Source organism: Scomber japonicus, chromosome 12 (genome assembly GCF_027409825.1).
Source record: "Scomber japonicus isolate fScoJap1 chromosome 12, fScoJap1.pri, whole genome shotgun sequence".
Taxonomy (NCBI): Eukaryota; Metazoa; Chordata; class Actinopteri; order Scombriformes; family Scombridae; genus Scomber; species Scomber japonicus.
The window spans coordinates 5,574,942-5,601,296 of NC_070589.1; the positions used below are offsets into that span (position 1 = coordinate 5,574,942).

General features: G+C 38.5%; 1 protein-coding gene across 2 annotated transcripts in view; it reads left to right on the top strand.

The window, feature by feature from the left end:
* Positions 1-4,370: 4,370 nt before the first annotated feature.
* LOC128368508 (cadherin-6-like) overlaps positions 4,371-26,355 on the top strand; it is a 53,535-nt gene continuing 31,550 nt past the window's right edge. For both annotated transcript variants that reach the window (XM_053329339.1, XM_053329340.1), the window contains exons 1-4: positions 4,371-4,604; positions 17,420-17,714; positions 17,826-17,945; positions 20,917-21,090. In XM_053329339.1, coding sequence (XP_053185314.1) covers positions 4,398-4,604; positions 17,420-17,714; positions 17,826-17,945; positions 20,917-21,090 — 796 coding nt within the window. In that variant the 5' untranslated portion in view covers positions 4,371-4,397. The remainder of the gene's footprint in view (positions 4,605-17,419; positions 17,715-17,825; positions 17,946-20,916; positions 21,091-26,355) is intronic.

The window sequence follows — 26,355 nt, forward strand, 5'->3', positions numbered from 1 at the left end:
CCAGCCAGAATCAATAATTCTCCTGCGTGTTGTTCACCTGATTCAATTAAACCCTTTTTCATAAAGCACAGGCGTAATGAGACTAATGCATTAGTTGGATTGAGACAGAGACATAGAGACTAGGAGAAGAAGGGGACCTCTATACTATGTAGTACATTTCCATTGATCAGAATAAGTGGTTTTTATATATTGTGCAGCTTCACCATCTATATCTAGTGAAGCTGCCTCCACTGTGATGAGGTGGCTGATGGTTGGAAACCACTGTTATATGTCAGGGCTGCACCCTAGTGCTGAAAACGTGAACTGATGAGGTGCTTTATCCTTCAAATCAAAGCAGCGTGAGACCTGTGCACAATGAAGGTAATTTGTTGATTAGTTACCAAGTCCTTTTAATCATGCTGAAAGAAGCACATCCTGCACTCTTTATTGTCCCAAAAGTCTTTCAAAAAACAACCTGGTATTGATTTGGTGTGAGCAAAGTGTTGTCTCCAGTATAAAATGGGTTATATTTCTAAGAGGTAAGTACCTCAGATTTTTAAAAAAAGGGGGCATTATTTTTTGCTTGTTGCAGCAGGACACTGACCAGGCCGTGTGTGGGAAGATAAAAGCACATTTCCTTTCAGTGTCGTAATTGCTGTGTAAGCGCTCCTTTCGTATCCTTCAACATAAATGCGTATGGATTTATTGATCCAGTGAAGTTTTTAAGTGCACAAACACACATTTTGGGACGAGTTTTTTTCTCTTTCTTTTAGATGCTACAACCGCTAGGTCAGTAGTCAATTGGATTTTTTTTTAATAATGAGAATATTCATTCAAAGCCAAGACAGCTTGTCTCCCTGAAAAGATGCCTGAGAGAGAGAGAGAGAGAGAGAGAGAGAGAGAGAGAGAGAGAGAGAGAGAGAGAGAGAGAGAGAGAGAGAGAGAGAGAGAGAGAGAGAGAGAGAGAGAGAGAGAGTAGTGAAGGGTCTGTGTTGTTTAGTCCCTGTTCTTCCTATTTTTACAGGTACAGATACCCACCTCAGTCATGAAGTTGAGGAGGTGATGTAAACACTTTGTCATTAAGGAAAAGATTGTAGAGTAGGAGGGAAACATTCTGTCAATGTGGCTTAAACTTTCCTGCCTGGTTGAACCGATTCAAAGTATTAAGTCAGTTTAACTCATTAAAACGTGGATTGATTCCAAATTCAATTTAACAATCTATTTAATGTTGTTGTTTTGGATTTTTTTTGCTAGACTTTAAACTGGGATTAAGTCTAATCAGGTCGGACGAAAAATTGGACTCATACTTCAATCATCAGTCCAGTAATTTGCAATCTTGTGATCTTAAGAATGAACTCTTACATACTGCTCACATTCTGACCCATAATTAGTCTCTACACCAATTCACATCAGTCATTAACACATGTTTGATTAATCCTTAATGAAGCTGTTTTCATAAGATGTACAAAAATGTGTACCAGCTTTACAAAAAAAGATGTATTTCATTTCCATTTTTGTATATTGTGGGTCACATAGGAAAAGTCTGGCTAAAATAAATATGTATAGGGTGTTTTTACAGCTCTCAAATGTAAACATGGGTCAAATTTGACCATGAACAGTATGTAAGGGTTCAAGCACAAGAGAATTGTTGCCAGTTGAACCAATAAATGCAGCCTTTTGAACTGATTGTACTGGACGAAATCAGTTGATAATGTTATGTGTATAAACTAATCGTATTCCTAAAACTTTAGTTCATAGAGCTTGCTCACACATGTGACACACAACATGCTAAGAAGCACCAATGTTACTTAATTCAGTGTATAGACATTGTTCTGGAACAATTCATAGTAGCACTTCAAGAGACCCTGAGATCCTTAATTCAAAAAAAGCCCATAGCTCCAGTAACACACAACAACTTTATTGTTAGACTGATGCATTTCAGCTCATGCCCCTACAAAAAAAGAACCAATTATGTGCATCCAGAAATGTATCAGCCAATGGGATATCTAGCAAGATGAGTTGGGTAGATCAAGCCTATCATTATCCAAGACAGGTAGGGAGCCAAGGGGATTGTCCAATAAGAGACATGGGTGATACCACATTTGGTTGAGTTAGTCAATCTAAACTGTGCCTATTTAATATGGCATACTTAACTTCCATGTATACATACATGAACCAAATATGATGTCACTCATGTCTCTTATTGGATACTCTCCTTGCCTTCCTGCCTGTCTGCCTCCCTGCCTGGATAATGATTTTCCTACAAGTGCTGTTGGAGCTTTGACCTTTATAGTATTATAATAATCAGGAATTATGTGGGATATTTTGGGGGGGTTCCACTTCAATTGTCTTCTTTTACATTACCCATAGTGGTTTGATTTAGCTCAGCTTTAAAAAGAAAGGTATAAAACTGCAGCTAGTAAGCAGAAATTGAGGTGAAGGACGGTGGAAGCTTCAAGGAGTTTTTCTATCCTGAGACAGAAGATACAGATTGTGTTTGGTATTACCTTCATCATCACACCTAACATCAGTGGAAGTACACTCATGCATAATTCACTTGGCTCATTGTGTAAACACACATCTTGATAGAAGGCCTTTTCAAGCATTAGCCTTCAGTCGTCATAGATAGTGAAGATTACACTTTTTTCATATTCTTCAACCTTGTCAGTATCTTTTCAGTGCTTGCAGTAATGCTCAGTGTCTGCTGTTATTACAGCTTCTCTGTGGTCTTTTCAATGGATTCTTGCTTTTGTTGTGTTAATGTAAAATGAGTCTGATTCTATTGCTTTTGCAGAGCTTTCCATCAGCTGCCAGACAAACAGAAAACTACTCATTTAAATTGAGCAAGCTGTTTTATTATAGCAATATTTGATTCTGATACAGTTGTTTTGATTGCGATTCGGTATGCATGTACATTTACTGCTACTGACTTATATGTGTATGTAAGCTGAGAGATAGAATGCAGTCATCTTCCATGTTTGACAAATTTTAGCAAAATAATTGATGATAAAACCCATTCAGAGTTGCATTGATCGCACAGATAAGGGACTTCCTTATTGGACGGGCTACTATGGAAAACACCATCGGCTGCAAACTTGATGATGGTGCAGTACGCAGTAAAAAGTTGTATTTTCATATATATATATACACCACACAGATGTTTATGGGTTTAATGATCTTGTTGCAAGTCTCCAGCAGCATAGACGCATGAGTTTTGACATCATTGTTCTGCTTTTGGGGTTTTTTCGCTACCGTCAAACAAACATGTCGGCAACGATAAAAGAAAACGATAAGCTCTTGACATTGAAAAATGATCCACCTGGAATGTGTGTTTGAATGTAGGTGATTGTCCAACATAGTGCATTTCCAGATGACATGAGCAAAAAGTTGATCCAGGTTCAACTTTTTTTTTCTGGACGACCATTGATGTGTCAACGCACTGCCACCATTCAGATGAATGAGCAGGCTGCATTTCTTCATGCAGACAGAGCTCATGTCAGATAGATAGATCAGATAGAGCATCACCAAAACCATTAGGAGCTTGAGTTCTGTGCCCATCCATCTAGAAGATGTTGAGATAATTCACTGTATAAGTGACCTGCTGATGGCACTAAAGGAAAAGTTGCAGGATCAGTCAGAAAAATGTATCCTCAATGCAACATGAACATCTGTACAAAACAGCACAGCAGTCCATCTCGTAGATGTACAGTATACACTTGAAAATCTGTAGATGCAGATGCATTTATACCATGTTTTATACTCAATGATTCACAGAAATAGTGTGGAGATACTCGTTTATAATATACCAACAATGCAAACTATGAAATACTATGGAGATTGAATGTGTCAAGTTTAGGTGACTTAAATGTGAGGGTTTTTTTTATGTGTGACAGTGGTGTCAGTTACACTCTTATCTCTCTGTGACTGCTGCATTCCTGCTTTAAATTCATACGCATGAAGGAAAATGGGACATTTCACTAATCACACAGGAGGTTGGGTGCCTCCTCGACAAGCTGCATACAGTCTTCACATAATGCATCAGACAAGGAGATGCAAAAGGTTTAGTAAATCAGGCCTTGATGAACTAACCTCTCATAAAGACCACTGTACTGCTACTGTTGATTTACATAGATTTACAAATCAATAAGATGAACATTTCTGCACTCCTACGTCCAGCGGTTCAGGTTACAAAAATATCCCTAAACTGCCCTCATAATGCAGTCATATTAAATCATGCAGACTTGAGTGTTGCAATGCTGAGCCGAACCATGTAGTCACCCCTGTTTCTCTGTTTCTTTCACAGCTTCTCTCCCCAAACCTGAGGGACTATGACTGATCGACCCGTCTCCCAAATCAAAGAGATCCTGCTGGAAAGATAGAACTTTTGTCACCAGTGCATCAGACACCCTCTTGCAAAAATGAGGACTATCTTACTGGGCCTTGTATGGCTCTGTCTTACCCTGTACCTGGACGCATTGTCTCTGGCTGGACGGAGGATAGAGACAGAAGGCGAAGCAGCAATCAGAGGAGGAAAGGTGCTCAAGAGAGTGAGACGAGGCTGGATGTGGAACCAGTTTTTCCTGCAGGAGGAGTACACAGGCAGCGACTACCAGTATATTGGCAAGGTAAGAGCTGTGTAAATCATAGATGTATTATAACAGCTGGATAGGGTTCTACTCTATCTACCTACCTACCTACCTACCTACCCTCCTATCTACTTACCTACCTTCCTACCTATCTACCTACCTACCCTCCTATCTACCTTTCTATCTACTTACCTACCTTCCTACCTATCTACCTACCTACCTAGCTAGCTACCTTCCTATCTACCTACCTACTTACCTCCCTATTTACCTTCCTGTCTACTTACCTACCTTCCTACCTATCTACCTACCTACCTTGGCTTCATGCTGTTTTAAAGATTATACTCATTCATAAGCTATAACTATCATAAGCCTATCAGCCGATTTATCCCAGTGGTCACTTGTGGTATTCCAGCAAAAAATCCCCGTCCCCATAGACCACCACTGTAAAAGAGACGTCTGGAAAACATCTCAAACTACAAACAGGGTCAATTATGATACTTTCTATTGTGAATTTTTGACCCATGGAGGTTTTCTATTTGTAAAACCTTCCTTCTCCAGCAGGAGAATCCAGCACGCATTGGGACACTGGGTCAATACAAACAGGCCATTGGACCAAAACAGTGTCCAGGCTCTTTGTAGCTTTTCTCTTTGTTTCATAACTGCTGACTCAGGCCCCCTCTGAATGAGCAACTCTATTCAAATTGGAATTAGGGTTTAGGCTTTGATATCATCTCCATCTGTCCAAAGTTGTTATGATTGTAAAGATGCAGTAGTGAAATAGTGTCTAATGGTGTGTGTTTACCATCAACATTTCCAGCAACCCCTGAAAGTACCTTGAAGGTTCAGTATCAGTTCTTGAGCAGTGCCAAAATGTAGTTCCAAGCACTTATTCCCAAAGCGGGTGCAGAACAGCGGAAACAAAGTGTAGGAACTGTGACGAGAGTTAGGGGTTACATTACGTTTCAGTGCATTCCTGCTGTGGAAAATGGCCAAAAATGAAAGAAAGTCTCTGTGCTTGGAGACATTTTCTTCATATTGACTAAAAGAGACAAAAGTGACTAAATCCATTTGATAGTGCAGAATAATCAAAGCTTCATGAAGCCAAATGATCCAAAGTATAAGACAAGGTAAGGATATTTACAAAAACCTGAAGCTACACGTGTGCATGGCAGGATCTACCATACAAGGCTCGACCCATTCTTTTGATGTCGATAGTTATCATCTCTTCAGAAACCTAGTATGTCTGAATCTAAATATGGAGTTACAAGGTTTCCCCCCAACAGCAGCGTTATCCAGTCAGAACAAAACAAAAATTGGTTCCAGGAAAATAAGACTCATAATAATAATAATAATAATAATAATAATAATAATAATAATAATAATAATAATAATAATAATAAAAGAAAAAGAAAAGGTTAAAAGAGAACGTATAAAAGTAAAGAGATGATCGACTGTTTTTATTTGTCAGTTTGATAGCTGGACAAGTGATGATTGGTCAGTGGGTTGCAATGTGCTGTGGTTAGTTTGTATTGAGGAGTGTGTGGGAAAATCAACAAGTGGAATGAACATGAGCTCCACTGGGAGTACTAATCCAGCCTTGCACATGTGCTTGACAAAACAATCTAATCTCTGGAGCTTTCAATCATAAAGTGACTTATTAAAGCACATGAGTACCACTACCTACCAACCTATCAACTACCTACCTATGGCATGATATTGTTTAATAAATTACGAAATCAGCACAAATCCAAGTACCAAATCTACCAATCCAAGTACACTTAAAGTTATATTGATACCAGTTGAGTACTTCATTCGATACCCATTCCACATTTTGTGCACTTGCTTTTATCCATCATAACAGGCGCGTAGCATAGCCATACTCTAGAGCGTTTTCTGCTAAGCGTGCATGAGCCAATCACATGTCACATTACATCGCTGTGAGCAAGTCCATACAAATAGGCATATTTTCTAGTGCTGGGTGCAAAAAAGATTGATTGCAGGTATCGATTGACAGGAGAGGTTTCCATACTACTTGATATCGATTTATTTCAGTTGATACCTTAAGTAGTATTGAGTTCCAATACCCAGCCCTATTACCTACCTACCTACTTATCTTTCTACCTACCTATCTATCTCTACCTACCTACCTACCTACCTACCTACCCTCCTACCTACCTACCTATCTTTACCTACCTACCTATCTATCTATACCTACCTATCTATCTCTACCTACCTACCTACCCTCCTACCTACCTATCGATCTCTACCTACCTACCTACCTACCTACCTACCTACCCTCCTACCTACCTATCTATCTATACCTACCTATCTATCTCTACCTACCTACCTACCCTCCTACCTACCTATCGATCTCTACCTACCTACCTACCTACCTACCTACCTACCTACCTACCTACCTACCTACCCTCCTACCTACCTATCTATCTTTACCTACCTACCTATCTATCTATACCTACCTATCTATCTCTACCTACCTACCTACCCTCCTACCTACCTATCTACCTACCTACCTACCTACCTGTCTATACCTACCTACCTATCTATCTATTCCTACCTATCTACCTACCTAACTACTTATCTTTCTACCTACCTTTCTATCCCTACCAACCTACCTACCAACCTACCTACCTACCTACCTACCTACCTATCTATCTCTATCTACCTACCTACCTACCTACCTTCCTTTTCAAGATAGTCATTCATTAGCTATAACTGATCTATGTCAGTGTTGCTGGATGGGTGTGGATTAGTTCTCTCAGTGCTTTGGTTGACTGTGTAGATTATAAACATGGGTGTTCTGCTTTGCTGAATGAAGTTTCTGAGTCAGTGTCATTATGTTAATTAATAGCTGTTATAAATGAATGACTGGGATCCATCGACATACACAAGTGAATACAATGAACACGATGTGGCTCACAGTAAATGTAAGAAGAAACAAACATAGTTAGAGAATGACAGACTCTCTCTCGGGGCAGCTGCACATGAAACATGCTGTTTGCTGATGTATTACTGCACACATATAATAATGATGTGTTTAATGTTCACTCACCTTGTGCAGAGATAACAGGGTTATGCCTGGGATTTTCTATCTAACTGGCTGCTCTGTTTAATATCTAGAGGAGATTCTCACTCTTAGGCCTATTAGTGAAGTTAGCACACACAGTGCAGAGTGATGATAGTTGGAGCTGTGCTGTTTGATCAGTAGCCAGATGCCGCGAGGTATCGTGCTGCTCTGTATGAGGCCTGCTGTCTGACAGAAAAGAAAAACAAAGTAAGCTGTGAAACAAACAGGAGTTTTGCCATCATTGAGGTAAACACGGTGAGAAGCAAGGCGGCTTTTTCCTCCCTGCTGGGGTGCTGCCTTCACTGCAGGGGATCCTCTGGGTGCTCCGCTCAGTGACAACGGTGACACATGAGCAGGGACGGGGGAACAATACAGTTAGGCAAACATTGTTTTAACTCCTGATACCACAGTGAATCCAGTCTTCTGATCCCATGTATTAATATTGAGTCACAGGGCTGAGCAGTGAGCTTTACCTTTGGATGCACTCGGCTTTACATCATCCTTTACATGTTAGAACAAAAACAACGGGCGATAAATAAGTTCATGAAATGAGTTGATCGTATGCTGACCCATACCTCAGGATTCACAGATCAAGAGAAGAAATGAAAATAACCAAACATCAAGCTTACTGGTGCCAGTGTGTGATGCTGGAGTGAAATCTTGGACATCCTAAACTGAGTGCCAGTGGCTTAAACAAGTAAAGAAATACAAGTTGGAACACTTAGTCAAGCATGGCAAAAGTCACAGTGGAGTTTATAGTTCATAGAGGTGGTGATGATGTAAAAAGGAAAAGCACAGTGCAATTAATTACATTAAAGATGGCTGACCCCAGTTAGTTTCTACAAATGTATCACTCTGTTATAGAGCACAATGGTTCAGCAGAATGACTTTCTTTTACATTTGAATGGAACTGGGCCATGGTTACTGTCATCACTTCCAGCTGTGTTTTTTCCTGTTATGATGTCTGCAGTTCTAAATGATTAACATGGAAGTCTGATGATAAAAGATGGGGTCAAAGATGGGCTTCCTGTTTTGTTTGTGTGCTTTTATAAATATTTTTAGCCTGAGTTCTGCCTCTCAGACTACAGGCTGTCCTCCTTTCTGATAGATGGAGTTCTGACCCTAGTCATGTCCAGCTGATGGGAAATACACTGTATTCTTCACTAATAACACAGAGACAACTGATGTGACATTTGTCTTCTGGTTCTTATTTGCTTCTTGTTCAGTACAATAATCAATGTCATCATAATGAGTGAGGAGCAAGATGTAAATATACCTTATATGTTGTGTGTATTTGTATATGGCCCCGACTGATACAGTATGTCAGGGGCCGATGCCAATACGGATATTAACCCTATAAAGCCTGAACCATCAAATAATTGCCAGAAAATTTAAATTTGATTGGACCTTCTGACAAGTAATTAAAAAAGATGAATTAAATAACACTTTGCATCTATGAGTTTTGTTTTGTATCATATTTGATACACTTTTAAACACTTTTTTAAACACATGAAAACATATTGAATACAACTTTTTAAGGTCCTGCATAAAGCTCATAACAACACCTTTTAAACTTTTTTATGCATGATAATAATATATAATGCATGAAATGAAATAAAATTAAAAGATAAATGACTTCTAATTGGTGATAATAACGATATATCTGTGATAGGCCAATATCAGCCAGTAATATTGGCTGACCGATATATCCTATACATACAGTAGGTAGTTAGGTATGTAGGTATGTAGGTCATCCAATAAGTCAAGTACATATTCTACATCAGTAAGCGCAGTAATCAAATGCCAGTAATGTGTAAAATGATACTCTGTGTATCATCCTGTTCCTAAGAAGAATTACCTGCCACAGCAAAATATTGTCAAAAATACTGCTCAACATTGGACTGTGATTGGCATTAATGTCTAATATATAACATGTTTTACTGTGCAGTTAAGTCAAAATGTATTCCTGGATTTCTGAATCTCACCAGTAAAGTAAAAGTGAGGTGAAGTAAGGAGTTTTTTATTAAAGGTTAGCAGCAAGGAGCGGCAAAGTCTTTCTTTGGTATGTAATGAAAAGGATGTTTTATCCACACCAGCATTGTCAGCATGAAGGTGATTATACAAAACTCTAAGAGACAGCAGTATGGTGGAGATATGGTCATGAAGACAGTGATCTGGGACATTTAAGGACTCTAAAAAAGCATCCTCGGCTCTAGAAATGTGCTGTGGTGAAATGTCTGCAGGCTTCGTCAGCTCGCGTTAGGTGAAAGCACGGAGGTGTTGCAGCCGCGCAGACTGACAGATCAAATCAGACTGAACACCGCTGGAGAGAAAAGGCAGCAAGGATCAAAAGGAAAAAGAGAGAGAGAAATGGAGGCAGAGAGTGAGGGGGAAGGGAGGAGACAAGGAAATGAGGAAAGAAGAGAAGAAACAGAGGAAAGGTATATCTTTTAATGGTAAGAAAATGCACAGGAAATATTCTGCTTGTGGTAAAAAAAAAATAGAAAAAGATCAGCATGAACAACAGGAAAGACACAAGAAAAGAAGAAAAAAGAAGAAAGTCAGCTTGAAGACAAAAAGGTGAGGCACAACGGAGAAAGTGTACAGAGAAGTGGAGAAGAAAAGGTAAAAGATAGCAGGTCCACTCCAAGAGGAAAAGTGAAGGTGAAGAATCACAGTGGACAGAAATAGATGGATGGATGGATGAATGGAGGAAAAAATGGATGGATCCATGGATGGTATAACAACACACTGGACAGAAATGATATACCAACACAGATGGATGGAGGGTTGGATGGTTTCCACCTCTTATTTTTATGTTTATATTCCTTTGGGTTTTATTTAAAATTGTGCAAATAAACCAATAAAAAAGCAATGGATGGATGGATGATGGACGGACGGACAGATGGATCCATGGATGGTATAAGAGCACATTGGACAGAAATTATACAATAACATGGATGGATGGATGGATGGATGGATGGATGATAAGTACAAATATAAAAGATGTATATTGTTGTTCATACAGTCGAGTGGCTGATGCATAATTAGTATCTGTACTATGTAATGCTCAATAGTTGTCAGTCACACTTACTTCCATTAGAATATAGAAACTATCTCAAACCTAAAGGTCTATTTATAAGCTTTTTACTGAACTTTCAACCATATCACATGTTCAGAATGGAAATGGCTCAGTAGTTCCACATTGAGACACTGGACGTACTTTGAGAATTCTCCTCCGTTCTTCATGTAACACTCGCCCTGCGTTTGTGCTGCATTATCACTACATCTGTTCCACAGTCTGTTCAACAATTCCTTTGGCTCCCTGGCTGACAGGGGGAAAAAAATAACTACAGAATTTTCCAAAATAATCCCTCTCAGAGGTGGGGCGAGAAAAGCTGCCACAGGGGAGAGCGTAAGAGATGGGAATAATGGACAAGGTGAAATATCGTAACACTACTGCTTTCAGACCCAGAGGAAGATTTACATATTTGAGTCGGCGACGCAGGCGGAGCAAAACATCCCAACTAAAAACAGATGCTGTTGCCGTGCGGCCTCGACGACACAAGCTCTTCCTGTGCACACACTAGAACCAGGCAGATGAAGTGTGACCCATCCCTCCATACTGCTGATTTGCAGTGTCGCTTTATGTGTGTGTGTGTGTGTGTGTGTGTGTGTGTGTGTGTGTGTGTGTGTGTGTGTGTGTGTGTGTGTGTGTACGGTTAAGTGGGGGGTTATCAGCAGTGAGCCAGGAAGACCCTGAGGAAAAAAATAGCTTTTTGCTGTCTTTGAAAAGTGTTGTGAGTGTGGAAGAGTCTAATTATCCCCTCAGTCTCATCAGAGTTTTGCCAAAAAAAAAAGTGTTTAGAGTGGTTTAGTTGTTCTTAGAATCATCCATCAACAGATATTTTTATTAAAATCATTTTTTTCCCGCTGGTGGAATCATTTTAATTCAGTTTCTGGCATGGTTTCATTTTTTGTTTCACAGTTATAATAGAGAATTTGCATAGAAGTTTTCTCTCTTGAGGAGATTTTCTTCTTTTTTTTTTAGCAACTGCAGCTTTTTTTTTCTTTTTTTTTTGTCATACTAAGTACAACTCTGTTAAAGTTTGTTGTTCTTGTGCTTGGAGATTACATAGTTAGAAAGATGTAGGGTCTCACAAAAAGACACAATTGAGTTTCATAATGGTAAATGTAGTAGTAGTGTAGTCAGTAAACATCTGGATGTCCTGCTTCAGTTTCACCCGCAAGTTTCCAAACTTTATGGACCAATTTGAGGTGCAATATTAAATCTGTGGAGTGACCCTTTTAATGTGAGTATAGGTAGTTTGATTGATTGATGGATTGATTGATTGATGCCAGGGTTAAAGTACAGTGTAACGCCTGTTTAAATAACAATGACAAAGACCAGCTAGATTAAAGAATGAAATAAGGTAACGGAAGCTTCCTTCATAATCAGATCAACGTTATCAGAATAAACAATCAATAAAGACACTAAAAGTGGAAAAATGCAATAAAATAAAATCAGACAAAATATTAATGGAACAGTCCATGTTGCTTTCTTTTGCAGGCTTTTGACACAACACTTGCAAGTTTAAATACATCAAAAATTAAGTAGACTTTCCATTTTTTGCTCATCAGAATGCCAAAAATATTTCAGGATTCAGTCGAACCATATGTTGGAACATAAACTCTCTTAAATCATCAGAATGTGGACAGTACAAAAGAAAGTGGGTAGCTCTTTCCACTTCACCAAGATCACAAAGCTCACACAATCTGTTTTCCTCCTGGATGTTTTTCAATCAACCAACATCAAGTGCAAGCAGAAGAATACAGGTAGTAGAGGTAAAGAGGACCTTGAAACACCAATGAGAAAGAAGTTTGTCCAGTTCTAATGTATGGATACACACAATGATACTTACAAATAAGATACAGACAGGTGACAGCAGTGGTCTGTGACTCTGTAATATCCATAATACAGAAACATCTAACATTAGATAATATTAGCTGACATTAACAATCAATTCTACATTTCTTTTTATATTGTCTTGCTTTAAAGTGGAAAACCTGACTGAAGGAGTACAGAAACACACTGAAGACAGATGCTGCCAAACAGAACACTGAATGGTTTGATGAGTATGAAAATGGTGTGAGTCATCCGAACTCAACACAAGCCTGATAATCACTGAATTGCCATTTTGCTTTCACTTCAGTCTGGCAATATGTTTGCCAATTTCTGTGGCCAAACCGCTCTCTAGCGAGTGACATATCCATCACGAGAATATAATTTCCACTCAAAACGGAAGCTTCGGTAATGATTGCTTGGCAAAGTTAATGTTTTTAAAATTGACTTGTTATTTCTGTAAGTTGACCTACAGCAAAGGGCAGCGCTGCATCTGTCTCATCAGCATTTGTTGCCATTTTCTTGAGTGTTTTTCTTTGGTATTTATACGATTCTGGCCACAAGAAGATTATATTTCAGTTCTATTAGAAATGCTGTATTTCCCAACCAACAAAAGGGTTGTCAATGAGCACAGCAGCAAACCTGTCTGAATCACTGAACACTCAGATGTGGGCAGTGTTTCAGAGGAGCTGTGTTATGTACAATCCTTGCCAAGGAGCATTTAAGCTGTTCTGGCAACTCCAGTTGGTCCAACACTTTACACTTTATGTTTGGTTTTCTTTTCATTTGTCACCCATCTGTTGGGCACATAAGCAGAAGCCAACTGGAATCAATGTCCGCCAAAGCAGAAGAACGGGGAGATCAGGAATCCAGGCAAAAAAACAGCTGAAATCAATGCTCAAAGAGGTGAAGAAAGGGCAAAACCTTCGGGGCATTTGGTCAGATCACATATTAAGACTGTGGAACAAGCTGAGCAGAGCTGAATTTAGCTACATTTCAGAAGCTTTCTGCATTGTAATAATATCAATACCTAAAGCAGACCTTGGACTTGGCTCTTTTTTTGGCTTCAGATGAACAGGACTTCTTTGGGGATAGAGATATTAAGTTAAAAGGAAAATCCTCTCATTGACAACCCAGCAAAACTCCAACAGGACAGCTCTGCAGATTTACATTTTTTTTTTAAGAAGAAGAAGAAGAAGAAGAGGTTGTGAGTCAGCACTCTTGTTTCCCCTGTCAAGGCTCATTGGTATGGGCAGGAAAGTGAGTTCTAAAGGCCAGAGAGCTCAGAGGCTGACCCGGTCATTGAGTCGGTGGTTATGATAGCAGCTCGTGCTGTGAGGCAAAGCAAACAAACTGCAAATTCTGTAATATGTTAAGTTACTGAATGAGTGAAACATGCATCTGCTGCTCCCACTGTGTTCAACATATATCATCACTGTATATTGGATGGTGACCCTGGCGTTGGGTTTATAATATATTCCGCATACAATTACTGCAGTATGTATTGATGCTACAGTATTTGCCAAGTGTCTGTACATCTGCAGCACTGTGGAGATTAAGAAAGATGCTGCAGGCTGTGTGTCACAGGGGTTTGGAAGAACAGATGAGCCTCTCTGAGTTGTTAAATCGAATACAAGTGCAACTTTCAATCAGCGAATGGTCCTTTCGGTTCGTACCTTGGTTGACACGCTTAAACAACACAAAAAACTGTGTGGCTACAAAACCAAGAGAGTGCTTCTGGCTTCTAGCTCCTCACATATATATATATATATAGCAGCTGATACTACCTGATCTTCAAATAATTAGCACCACAATCAGCTGATTGAGTTGTTTTTTTTATATTGCAACAAGCATTCATTCCAATCACATTAAAAAGTCTACTTTGCATAATGTCCATTATGTTGCAGAAACTCTTATTGTGATTGTAAGTGTTAAATGAGCACTCCTATATGTAACAAACATACCCATGCTGTTAATGTTCATCTCTGTTTTTAGTAGAGAAATCAGTGTGGATTTACCAACCCTAATCCTGGAGGCAGGTAGGAAGTTAGCCTTTATTTCCTAATAAATCTGTGTCACAATACAAAATCAAACCAAAAAAAGTGTCCTTGATGGCTCTTCCTTGACTAGTGTACCTGTACTGACAGCTCTCACAGTTTGTGATAGAACAATTAAAGATGAGTGATGGACCGATTGCCGCCAAACAACTGACTTTCATTGGGTTTTAACAGTGACAAAAAAGATCTATCTATCTAATGTGGCCTAAAGATAATAGATATGCTGAGGTCATGAGTCTGAACCTGAAGAATTTTGATTTTGTTTCAAAGACTTGTCCAAAGGACTACAATTGTGGTATGCAACTGAATTCTGGTATTTTATTGAAGTTTGACACATTTAAAATACATAAGACACAACCTCAGTGTTCTTAATGGTAGATAATGACCTGTAAATGTGGATAGACATGTAGAGCTATTCAATGTGTGTTAGCAGACTGGAATGTCATTTTTGATCAAGTTTCTTTTGGTTTTATTCTTTGAGGTATTAGTTCAAATGTTTTTGGTCACATTTTGCCAAGGTTTTCCCTTCTGTCTTTTAAAATGTTACATACCAAATAACTGGAGCATACAGCAGGCTAGCAGGAAGCCTGAATCTGGCTATTAGTAAGGGTTAGATGCAGTATATTATAGACACTGTTAGGGTTTGCCAGTACTCTGAGCTACAATAGGACTGCAGGCTGGTAGTGTGTGTAAGGGTGTCCACAATGCCAGAAATCAATAGTCTATCATTAGTGGAGCTAACAGTTTCATAGCATGCTATACTTCATACGCCCCTTCATCTTGAAATCAGCAAAACTCACTTGGTTCAGTCCATGATTTATGAAAATGACTATCTAAAACAGGTTGGTATGGAATTGAACCATGTAACAGGTAGACAACACTATGAATCAGGTTTGGATCAGTTGTTTTAGAAAGTAATATTATTAGCCCCTTATATAAACTTGTCAAGAACCAGCAGCTCACACCTTTCACAAGCAGTGGGAAAGGAGAAGATAGCAGCTATAATAGTTCTCACTGTCACATACACACACACACACACACACACACACACACACACACACACACACGTATAATCAAAGGCTTCACCTCAACACCTGGCCTGAAGGATTGAAGCAGGGATGAAGGGATGAAAGGTGAGCAGCGAGCCACTTGAGGTCGAGAGATACAGACAAAGACAAGAGGAGAGAGAGAGAGAGAGAGAGAGAGAGAGAGAGAGAGAGAGAGAGAGAGAGAGAGACGGGTAGTTGCTGCAGGTATCGGAGTATAAACAGCAGATCTCACAGCAGATCCGATAGATGTTTACTCCTTCAGGCACAACACAACACTCTGGCTGCTTTCTGCTGCGCTCTCTTCATTTTCAGCCGCTGTGGTGGAGGTTTTTGTTTTTTTTTCGCCTTCAGAAGATTCTTGTTTTGTTTCTCAATCTGTATATGACTCTTGCTCTTTCTTTTCGTTTCTCTCTTTGCTCTTCTTTGCTTTTGTCTTATATAAACCTGTCACCATCATCCACTGGCCTGTCCATCGTCTTCCCTCTCCATCGATGTAACAGCAAGCCAAGCGCTGTCTATAGATAGATGGAAGGAAAGCATGTTTTGATGCTTGACAAATTGAACAAGTAGTAATGTCTGTTTGGTTAGTATACATGTACAAGAGTCCAGATGTTTCCTCATCTGCCATCAGTTTAGACACAATCCTATTAATGTCAACATATCCAATGAAAAACTTCATGATTCATCTACCCTGTGTATGACTCATATTTCTAACCTAAAAAAAAAAGCTTCAGTATTCTCCTAAAACATCTGGTCACTCTACTTTTACTCAAAAAGGAGGAAATAGTGTCTTGAGTGGGGACTATTTTCAGTGGCGGATGAGTCCACATTTGTTGTATTTGGGTATTTCTGGCAGCAGGACTGCATGTGTGGGATTGAGACAAAGTGTATGTGTCCATGGTAATGAAGGAACGTGTCAGCCAGTGTAACAATGTGACTCATTGATGTGTTGTAGTTTTTGGACAATAACAGAGCTCTAAGGCACTGAGGAATAAGATATATCAGGCTTTTGATACACACAAAATACTTTGCTAGTAGATGCATTTATTTTTGGTTTGTGTCTTCACGTGGGATTTTTTGGCCATTAGAAACATGTAGAATATCATCAGAAAAAAGATCATGGTAATGGTTCAAATAAACCAGGAAACCTGCTTTGCTGACCAAACCCTCTACCCTGATCTCTTCCCTTAGATGTTCTGCAGGTCTATAACAATGTCATGCTATTTTCAAGCTGTTAGAGTCATAATGCACATGGTCACCAGAGGTTCCTGTCAGATAAATACAACAAAGGTCATTTTAGGTGTTTGAACAAGCATAGCCAACAACCAACAGTGGGAAAATTACCCACAGACATGGAAAAAAACAAATGAACACAGTTAATTTTAAATAAACAAACAGTATTATACTATCTGTGCAGCATTCACAATGGATATTTGGTATTACAGCAACAATGGAAACAAATGAGAGTGAATAATCTTTTTGTCTGGTGATTAATGAGAGAATATAAATGCCTGTTTGTTCTGTTAATAGAGGGGACATTGAAAATTGGCCTCACAGCAATTATTTTAATGGCTGGGGGTATAACTCCTTGGCCCATTGACATTGGGCTTTGTGAATACCGTTAAAAGGAATTTATATTTACTGAAAGATTTTTAAAAAAGGTGCAAGAGAAGTTGCAAGGCTAAGAGTCTGAAGTTTGGTATGTTGACTCTGAAATACTGAGGCCTGTTATAACCTTCACTGTGTGTGTCCATCTACAGCTCCAGTCAGACATGGACCATGGCAACGGTGTCGTCAAGTACGTTCTCTCCGGCGAGGGTGCCGGCACCATCTTTGTCATCGACGAGAATAACGGCGACCTGCACGCCACTCGCCGTCTGGATCGTGAGGAAAAGGCTTTTTATATCCTCAAGGCCACAGTGGTCAACAAACGGACGGGCCAGAAGCTGGAGCCAGAGACTGAGTTCACCGTCAAACTGCACGACATCAACGATAACGAGCCTCAGTTCAGCAAAGAGGTTTACACCGCCACCGTACCCGAGAGGTCTGATATCGGTAAGGATAACTTCTACTACAATTCATTGCTTTAATTTTTATCTTTCATTTTCTTATTGTCAAACAGTCTTTTCTTTGTCAGTGATCGTCATGTACATGTGTGTTTCTCAGGTACATCAGTCGTCCAGGTAACAGCTTCAGATGCTGATGACAGCATGTATGGGAACAGTGCCAAACTGGTCTACAGCATCAGCCAGGGACACCCATACTTCTCTGTGGACCCCAATACAGGTATGTTTGACAGAATCATCCCAATCCTGAGAGTCAGTCACACACAGAACTAGCTGTCTACAACCATTAAAATGTTTTAGAACACGCAGTATTCAGATATACAGGGACACACTTTTATAACATGATTTATACATTATGACAAACCATGAGCAATAAAATAAATACTGTTCAGAAAAGTTTAAGTTTAGTGTCTCCAGAATGAATCTTTCCCTCCATTCCTCCCCTAAAACTTTTGAGTTAATAAGCAATGTTCTCACAGAGTATGAGCTACCATGGAAGTTACAGCCACAGAAGCTATGGATATTGTACAAGATGCAACATATGACATAAGTAAACACAATTACAACACTGAGTGAATTTGAGGTGGGTCTGATTAAATCTCTAGGAGGAGTTTATTAAAGTACGAAGCGTGGGTATGGGTCCAAGAGACTTTTTTTGTGCGTCTTTACATGATACAAATGCATACTGCATTTCGCTCGTCTACATCAATCTGGAGCCTAGGGGGAGCCGTAGAGCCACTTTGCCACACCCATTTCTGCAAACCATAAAATATATAATAACAAAGTACAGAAAAATAGAAAGACATAAATAAAATGCTAGAATAGAGCATTAAATATAAGATTGCAGCATAAAATAATAATTAGCTTTAAAATCATTAAAAGGACATAGTGTGCAAATGAAAGATTAAAATGTAAAGTGCTTTAAAAGAGCTCAATCATAAGCACAGGAGAAGAGAAATGTTTTTAACCTGGATTTAAAAATGATTTCAGTTCTGCTGGTAGTTTGTTCCAGTTATGTGCAGGTATGGATATATTCATGTGACTCTGTGTAAGACAGCAAACTAACATTACATGACCACAGCAGTTATTGCTGCAGTGCTACAGTAGCATGACAAAGCAGAAAAAATAGCAAAGTTGGAGTGAATTCAAGCTGAACTGAGCTGCAAAAGTGCAATAAAAGGTAAACTATTAACACTCCAATACTGTAGTTGGAGTGTTTTCTCAGATCTCACTTCCCCATATTTATTTGATCAGATCAGATCTTCAGTGGAGGAAATATTTAGTAGTGATCATACCAACACCAGAGGTTGATTTTGGTAAACACAGAGACACAGTGTCTCAGCAGTCTTCATTGTTACAGCTCCATCTTTTTAAGCCAATGCATCTTTTTTTCTTCCTACTACTTAAAAAGCTCCAAAGAACTAGTAAGTAAAAGTAAGTAAGTAAGTAAAAACACACTAGACTAAAAAGAAAGAGAAGAGAAGAGTAGAGAAGAGAAGAGGGGGGTTTGTTATCTGCTGTCATAAAATATAAACATAGCTCATCTCAAGCCTTTTCCTCATCTTATGTACTATCTCTGTAAATAAAAATAAAAAGTCAGCCATCCATTTAGATAATCAGCACAGTAATCTCGCTTTCTCTCCGCTCATCTCTTTGTTTCTAACAAATAGATGAGTCAGGCCCGTGGTCAGATTACTGCTGCCTGTCTATTAATCTGCCATGATAGAGCCTGTTTCCCCATGCAGAAAGTGGAACGCGAAGACAAACAAAAAATACTGAAGCAAACTTAACTTGACTGAAGAACTAAAGGAAGCCTTCTGTCATTTGAGAAATGTGCGCATTTACTTCAGTACTTCCATTTTATTTGTATTGCCCAATATCACAAATCACAAATGTCCCTCAGGGGGTTTTACAATCTGTGCAGCAATACAAACATCATCTGTCCTTAAACAGAGCCAAGCGTCAGCATAAGAACTAGAAGCAGGAGAAAGCAAACACTTCACCTTTATTAATGAGCTTGTTGGTAGATACAGTATTTCTCAACTACTGTATGTACAGAGAAACCTACTGTTTCCTGTCTTTATGCAAAACTAGGTTAAACATGTCAGTCTTGAGGTCCTTTAAGACCATTGCTGTGTCTCAAATATCTTCTTCTGTACTTAATATTTTGAGTGCATAAATGTGTTCACGCTGAGAAGTATGGACAAATGCAGTGCACTATGAGTTCCCTGATGGTGCACTCAAAACTTTCAAACAGTCCCTAACGGTCGCCATCTTGGCTAACGTAGCAGAACAGGAAGGACCACTTTTCAAACAGGAAATGGCAGAAGAGGTTGTAACAATAATGCTGCGTTCCATTTACCTCAGAAGTGTGAAGTCAGAGCTGGGAGTGACGTCACACCGGAGTTTGCGTCGTTCCAATTTAGAAGTCAGAAAAATAACTCAAATATACACATGATAAAAACGCATTTCTCTGTATTTTGCTTAGACAAACAGCGTAGCTACATGTCCACAGATAGAAGTTGGACAGTGCTGAGTGTACGGCTGATTTAATGAGACACAAATAAGACAAAACTGGTAATAGCTGTAACAATGTTGATGCACAGGGCAGCCATCTTTGAATTTGGAATTTCCAAAAATTTGAGAAATCCAATCTCAGGGGGCATTCCAGTTGAAATTTCTGACTGGGAACTCAAGAATTCCAACTTTCGAGTACAACTGGAATACACCATAATACCCTGTCAAAAAAGTGTGCTAACAGAAGTATGTGATTTGAGACACAACACAATTCGATGTGTGTTGTGTGAGTTATTTTTGATAGTGTCGGCACCTTTAGCATACTGACCAAATAATATGTAAATCCACACCTAGTTCTCAAGGACTTCATATTTTTAGCATCCATATCAGATGCTTTAATATACCCTTGTAAACTATTCTCAATTCATCTACAGAGGCTGTGTAACAACTTGTATATTTGTTGAAGAAATTAAAAGAAATGATCAGTTTAACAGATGGCAGATTCTTCTCTCAATCTTCCCATAAAAGAAACAAGAGTGAAACACATCTGTTTTAGTGGAGAATGTCAGCTGTTCATATGTTAATATCAATTCAAGAAATATATTTTAATTAGAAACAGCAAGCTATCTGATTCTTCTATGACATTTAGCCTGATGTGATGTCATTTTGTTCAGGTGTGATCAGGACAGCCTTGGGTCAAGGCGACATGGACCGCGAGCAGAGGGAGCACTACCAAGTGGTGATCGAAGCCAAAGACATGGCGGGACAGAGAGGAGGTCTCACCGGGACAACGGTGGTTAACATCAGCCTCACCGACGTCAACGACAACCCTCCCCGCTTCACTCAGAGTAAGACAACAGCACCGAAAAAGAGGACAGATTGCATTCAAATGATGTAACTCTGAGTCACACACACACACACACACACACACACACACACACACACACACACACACACAGACAGACACATTAATTATGGAGTTCAGAAGCAGAAAAAAAAGATCACTCTTCTGTTTTTCCATAGCTTGTTTTAATAAGAAGAATTTCATTCAGCAGAATCAAATGCTGGAGTCTTTTCTCTGAGATTGTTTCGGTTAACCTTTAACATCTACTTCTCACTTTGAATTGAACAACACTTACTCAGCTGCGGTGTTAACAGACAGTATGTGAAAACACAAGTGACAGATTTAACTGAAATGTCACTGAGCTGATATCCATTAATCAAATCCCCTCCCTGCAATCAATACAATGTTGCATTCAATTGGCAGCACAGGCAACGTTATACATATATCTATATATCAATATATACATATATATATATATATATATATATATATATATATATATATATATATATATATATATATATATGTGTATGATATTAAAAATGAACCCTATATCAGACTGGGTTTGACACAAAAAAAAACACCTTTAACACATAACAGGTCACCTCACAAAATATTTAATGTGTTGCCATTTAATGAGAAAAAAGCAAAGAGTGCAGCTGGAGCAAAGTGCTAAGATAATGGTCCCTTTGCTGATTTTATTGATCTGGAACTTTTCACATTCTGACAGCTGCAGAGTTTTTATTGTTAGGGTTTCATAAAATAAAGTGGTATATATATAGGAGTGAAAAGTACCATCCAAGCACAACACACACACCTTAAAAAAGAAACCCATATTAATTCTGTACATCAAAGAAATTCACACATGGTTAAGCCACTTTGACCAATTTTTATCAAAGACATCAATTTGAACACTTAGTTTTAATGCAATTCTCTCTATATTATAAACTAGGTCAATCCATACATTTATGTCTTTCTTAAACAATTTTCTGGTCACGTCTTTATAGAAAAAAACAGCTTTATAGGCTGGTAAAAATAATATATATAATATAAATGTGGAGTTGATGTGCAGGTTGTGCAGCAGACAGTCTAAGTATAGTAGTTAGTCTTCTGAGCTGGAGTACAGAAGAAAACAATCACATTCTTCCAGATGAATTCACTCCAGGAGCTGCACAGTCTTCTTTTTTAGCCGTGTTAGTTGAACGTTGAAACGAAATCAGCTATTTTGCTGCTATCACATACTCCCTTAAAACATACACAGACAAGAAGTAAGGATGGAAAAGGAAGAAGTTCATCATCTCTCAAATGGAAATATAAGTTATATCAGTAAGTGAGTGAGTGGCTGTCATATCTCAGGCAAAACTGACGTGAAGTAATGATCTCTTTATTAGGACAGAGGACATATTAAGCTGCTTCAAATACACAGTATCAACATCTTATTACATTAAAAAATTAGCTCCTATAAACATTTAACTCAGATTCCTACATGTTAAATGTTTGTTTTTAAATGCTGTCGTCTCTGAAACATTAACTGAAGTAATTCATAATAACACTAGTTCCATCTAACAAGAGTTCTAACTAGTTCCATCTATCGAGTAATGAAGCATAGCGTTAGTTCATGCAGGACACAGAAGTCATAGGCCCCAGCTGCCACTGATTGCATCAGCACACCTTATCAGTCTCACACAAATCACAGCCATTCTCACCACAAGGTGGTCCCTTTTAAATATGACTCCCACCTACACTGATCTAGCTTCACCATTGCTCACACTGCTGCTTGCAGGGTCCCATCATGGCTCTAGGGTCAATCTGCAATTCATGTCTTTCTTTCGGCCCACTCCAAGGGGGGTTTGCATTGCGCTCCCTGTTTTTAGCTCAGCATGCTGCTGGCTAATCCAGAAGCATCTTAGAGTGGAGCCTTCAACGCCAGGTACAACTGTATTACCATTTATTGCAATAAATGGTTTAACCTATGACGAAAGTGTTCCTGACTGAATTAGCATTAATAGCAAATAAGATAAAAATGAACTCACTTGGCATTTGAAATAGTGTCACAATGTCATTCATCACCATTTCATGCAGTGTGGCATCATGGAAAAGAGACAGAACCTGATCTAATACATTCTAAGAACTGATTAGACCAGAACCTTATTTAACCAGGACTTTGTGGACGACTTTTATGTTTTATTTGTCTAACTATAGGGACATTGATGCATAAAAATAAAAAATAAACCCACGTCAAAAGTATTAGCTTAATAGTGCCATGTGAAATAATTTCCCAATCAACTAACTTAATGTAGATCAGCAGGGGTTAGTTTCATTCTTCTTCTGCAGTTCCTTGTTAAACTGATTTCAAATGATGCATGTCACTCAGAAACCTAAAAACCCCTCTTTCATAAACATTTCCGCTTTTAAAAAAAGTTCATAATTTTTTTTAAGAAGTTTCTTACACACTTCCCAACTCATTCTGTCCATCACAGCGGGAGCGCTGTTCATTCAAAGTCCATTAATGTCTGCAGGAGAAATGAAATGTCTGGAAAATGATTTCAGCAGCTGCGTGTGTCCTTCCGGGGGAATTATTCCAAGTAACGTTAATTCTTCCCGAAAGCCTTCTTAATTAATTAAACTTAATTAATCCGTAATCACAGGAACAGTCTCACTGTAAACATGTGGGCTTTGTACCGAGAAGCACAAAGTCTCTGAAGACCCTCCGCTGTAGTGAATCAGTCAGAGAGAGAGAGACAAGTTGTAGATTCAACAGCAGCATGTTCTATTTATAATACTAATCTGGCTCCCAATCACTGTCATTTAGTCTATAAAGGGTCAGAAAATAATGAAAAATTCCACATAATCATTTCTCTAGAGCCTAAGGTAACATCTTTTAAAATGAGATTGGAATGTTTTTGGGTTTTTTTGTCCTTGAAAAACAGTTGTTGACTAAATAATCTTGCCGCAGGGTCCATTTAGTAGCTGCTGTTCATTTTTCCCATTGTATCATCATTCAATCATTTTCAACAGCTGGAATTATAGATTTTAATGTTTTTGTTTTTCTGAAGACTTTAAGAAGTCTTGTCAATCAATGTCAATCAATCTTAAAGGTGCAGTAGGTAGAATTTTAAAGGTGCAGGGTTAGCGTCTAGCCGAATGGACTTGGCAGAAATGGAATATAATTAGTTTTAATTAATTAGTGTATAATCACCTGAAACTAAGAATCCTGTGTTTCATTACCTTAGAATAAGCCCTTTATATCTACATAGGGAGTGGGTCCCATTCCATGGAGGCCGCCATGTTGCACTGCCATGTTTCTACAGCAGCCCACAGTGGACAAACCCAACCCTGGCCTTCTCATTTCCTGCCAGTTTCAGTAGCAACCATATAGTCTCCTACATTCTTGAGGGTGGGGTATTTAAGTGTTTAGCCTCACCACTAGATGTCAGTAAATCCTACACACTGCATCTTTAAAACTGCTTATTTCATCTGACCAACAGTCCAAATATATTGATGAACAATTATAAAACTGAGGCATAAATATTATTGTATACGTGAATTTTTGTAATGGATTACATTATGTATAAGAATGTTGGTTCTTTTGGGGATATGTTAGCATGCATATATAAGGAAATATGTATATGTTATAAGCAGATGCTTCAGCCTACACCTTTTCAGTCAGAAACTGATTTATTTATTTATTTTTCTACTCTCCAATCCCACCCCCTGCCCCCCTTTCATTATTACGCTATTATATCATCATTATATCAGTGGTATAAATTGGTCTTCAAATGACAATAATATATATATATATATAGCACGATTATTTCTGTGACAGTATATCATTCAATAGAAGTAGTTATCATGACAGGTCTATATGATTATTTACTTTACTCATACGTGTGTATTTGAGTTTAATGACAGAAATCAACTAAACTAAACTAACAACCAAAGATATTCAAATGGAAATGATAGAAAACAGAGAAAAGCTGCACATCTTCATAGAGGCTGCAACCAGAGAACATTCAGCATGTGTGATAATAAATAGCCTTTCATTTTTACCAATCAATTACGATGAATTGATGAGTCATGTCAGTGCTATATGCTGTTCAGAATCACCTCATACATAAGACGAGCTGGAAACATTCTGTAACTTTAAAACTCCACAAGTTGAAAAGACTTGAACGGTGACATATTTTTACCCTCCGCTGATGCAAGTAACAGCAAACTCAAGCTTGGTAACTCATGACTTCAAGGAGCCAACATGGCCACCTCTGACAGCAGCGCTCTTAAAGGGGCATTCCAGAAGCTTGTGTTGTATTTAAATTTGGGAGGAAACTTTTAATCCTTAGTATGGGTCAAGTGTTGGGATTACTTTTTTTTTTTTTTTTTTACTTTGGAGCACTTCTTCCAGAGCTTCAGAAGATGTATGAGCAGCACTCTTCATCACAACTGAGCTGAATTTGATGTGTAGAATCTGCGGACTCTCCCCTCATAGTGAGATACTGTAGTGAGCATTAAACAGTTTGATGTTTAGTAAAATTCTGCTCACCTGTGTTCAAGTGGAAAGCCGAGAGAGAAAAAAATATCTTTTGAATACTAGTTTTTGCACTTATTCCCATGGCAACAGATGAGCGTGGTCAGTTTTAATACATAAAAACATTTATGGGTGGTTGAGTAATTAAAACTAGTGTTCACATTGAGCTTGTTAGATGAACCACGCAGGGAGGTTTTTGGTTCTACCTGCATATTTGATGTCCTCTCCTGGTTGCAGTGAATAATCCACAGACCTTGCTGGAGCTGCTTTCATCTGAAGTCTTTATGAAAACTGACTGTATGTTTTATGGATTATCCAGAGTAACAAGAGCAGCGACTCTGGACACAGATGTCGAGGCTGAATTTTTTAAAATGTCACATTTCAATACTGTGAGAGCAGACTGGCTCAGGGCAAAGCAGGCGATGTCCCTGATGGCCACAAAGAATCTCTGTAAATAGATGATGAGCACATTTATTGGTGAACACCTGCAATTAACCAAATCTTCCAATTTTTATATTTTTTTATTATTTCATTTGATGATAATGCATAGCTATAGTTTAAACTCAATTGATATTAAATTGAAGAGTACAGTCTAGACCTGCTCTATGTGAAAAGTGCCTTGAGATAACTTTTGTTGTGATTTGGCGCTATATAAATAAAGATAATCGAATGAAGATAATGTTTAGTCAGTTTTTATCATATGTATTCATGTCAGAGCTCATGTACAAAAACAAAAGAGAAGAA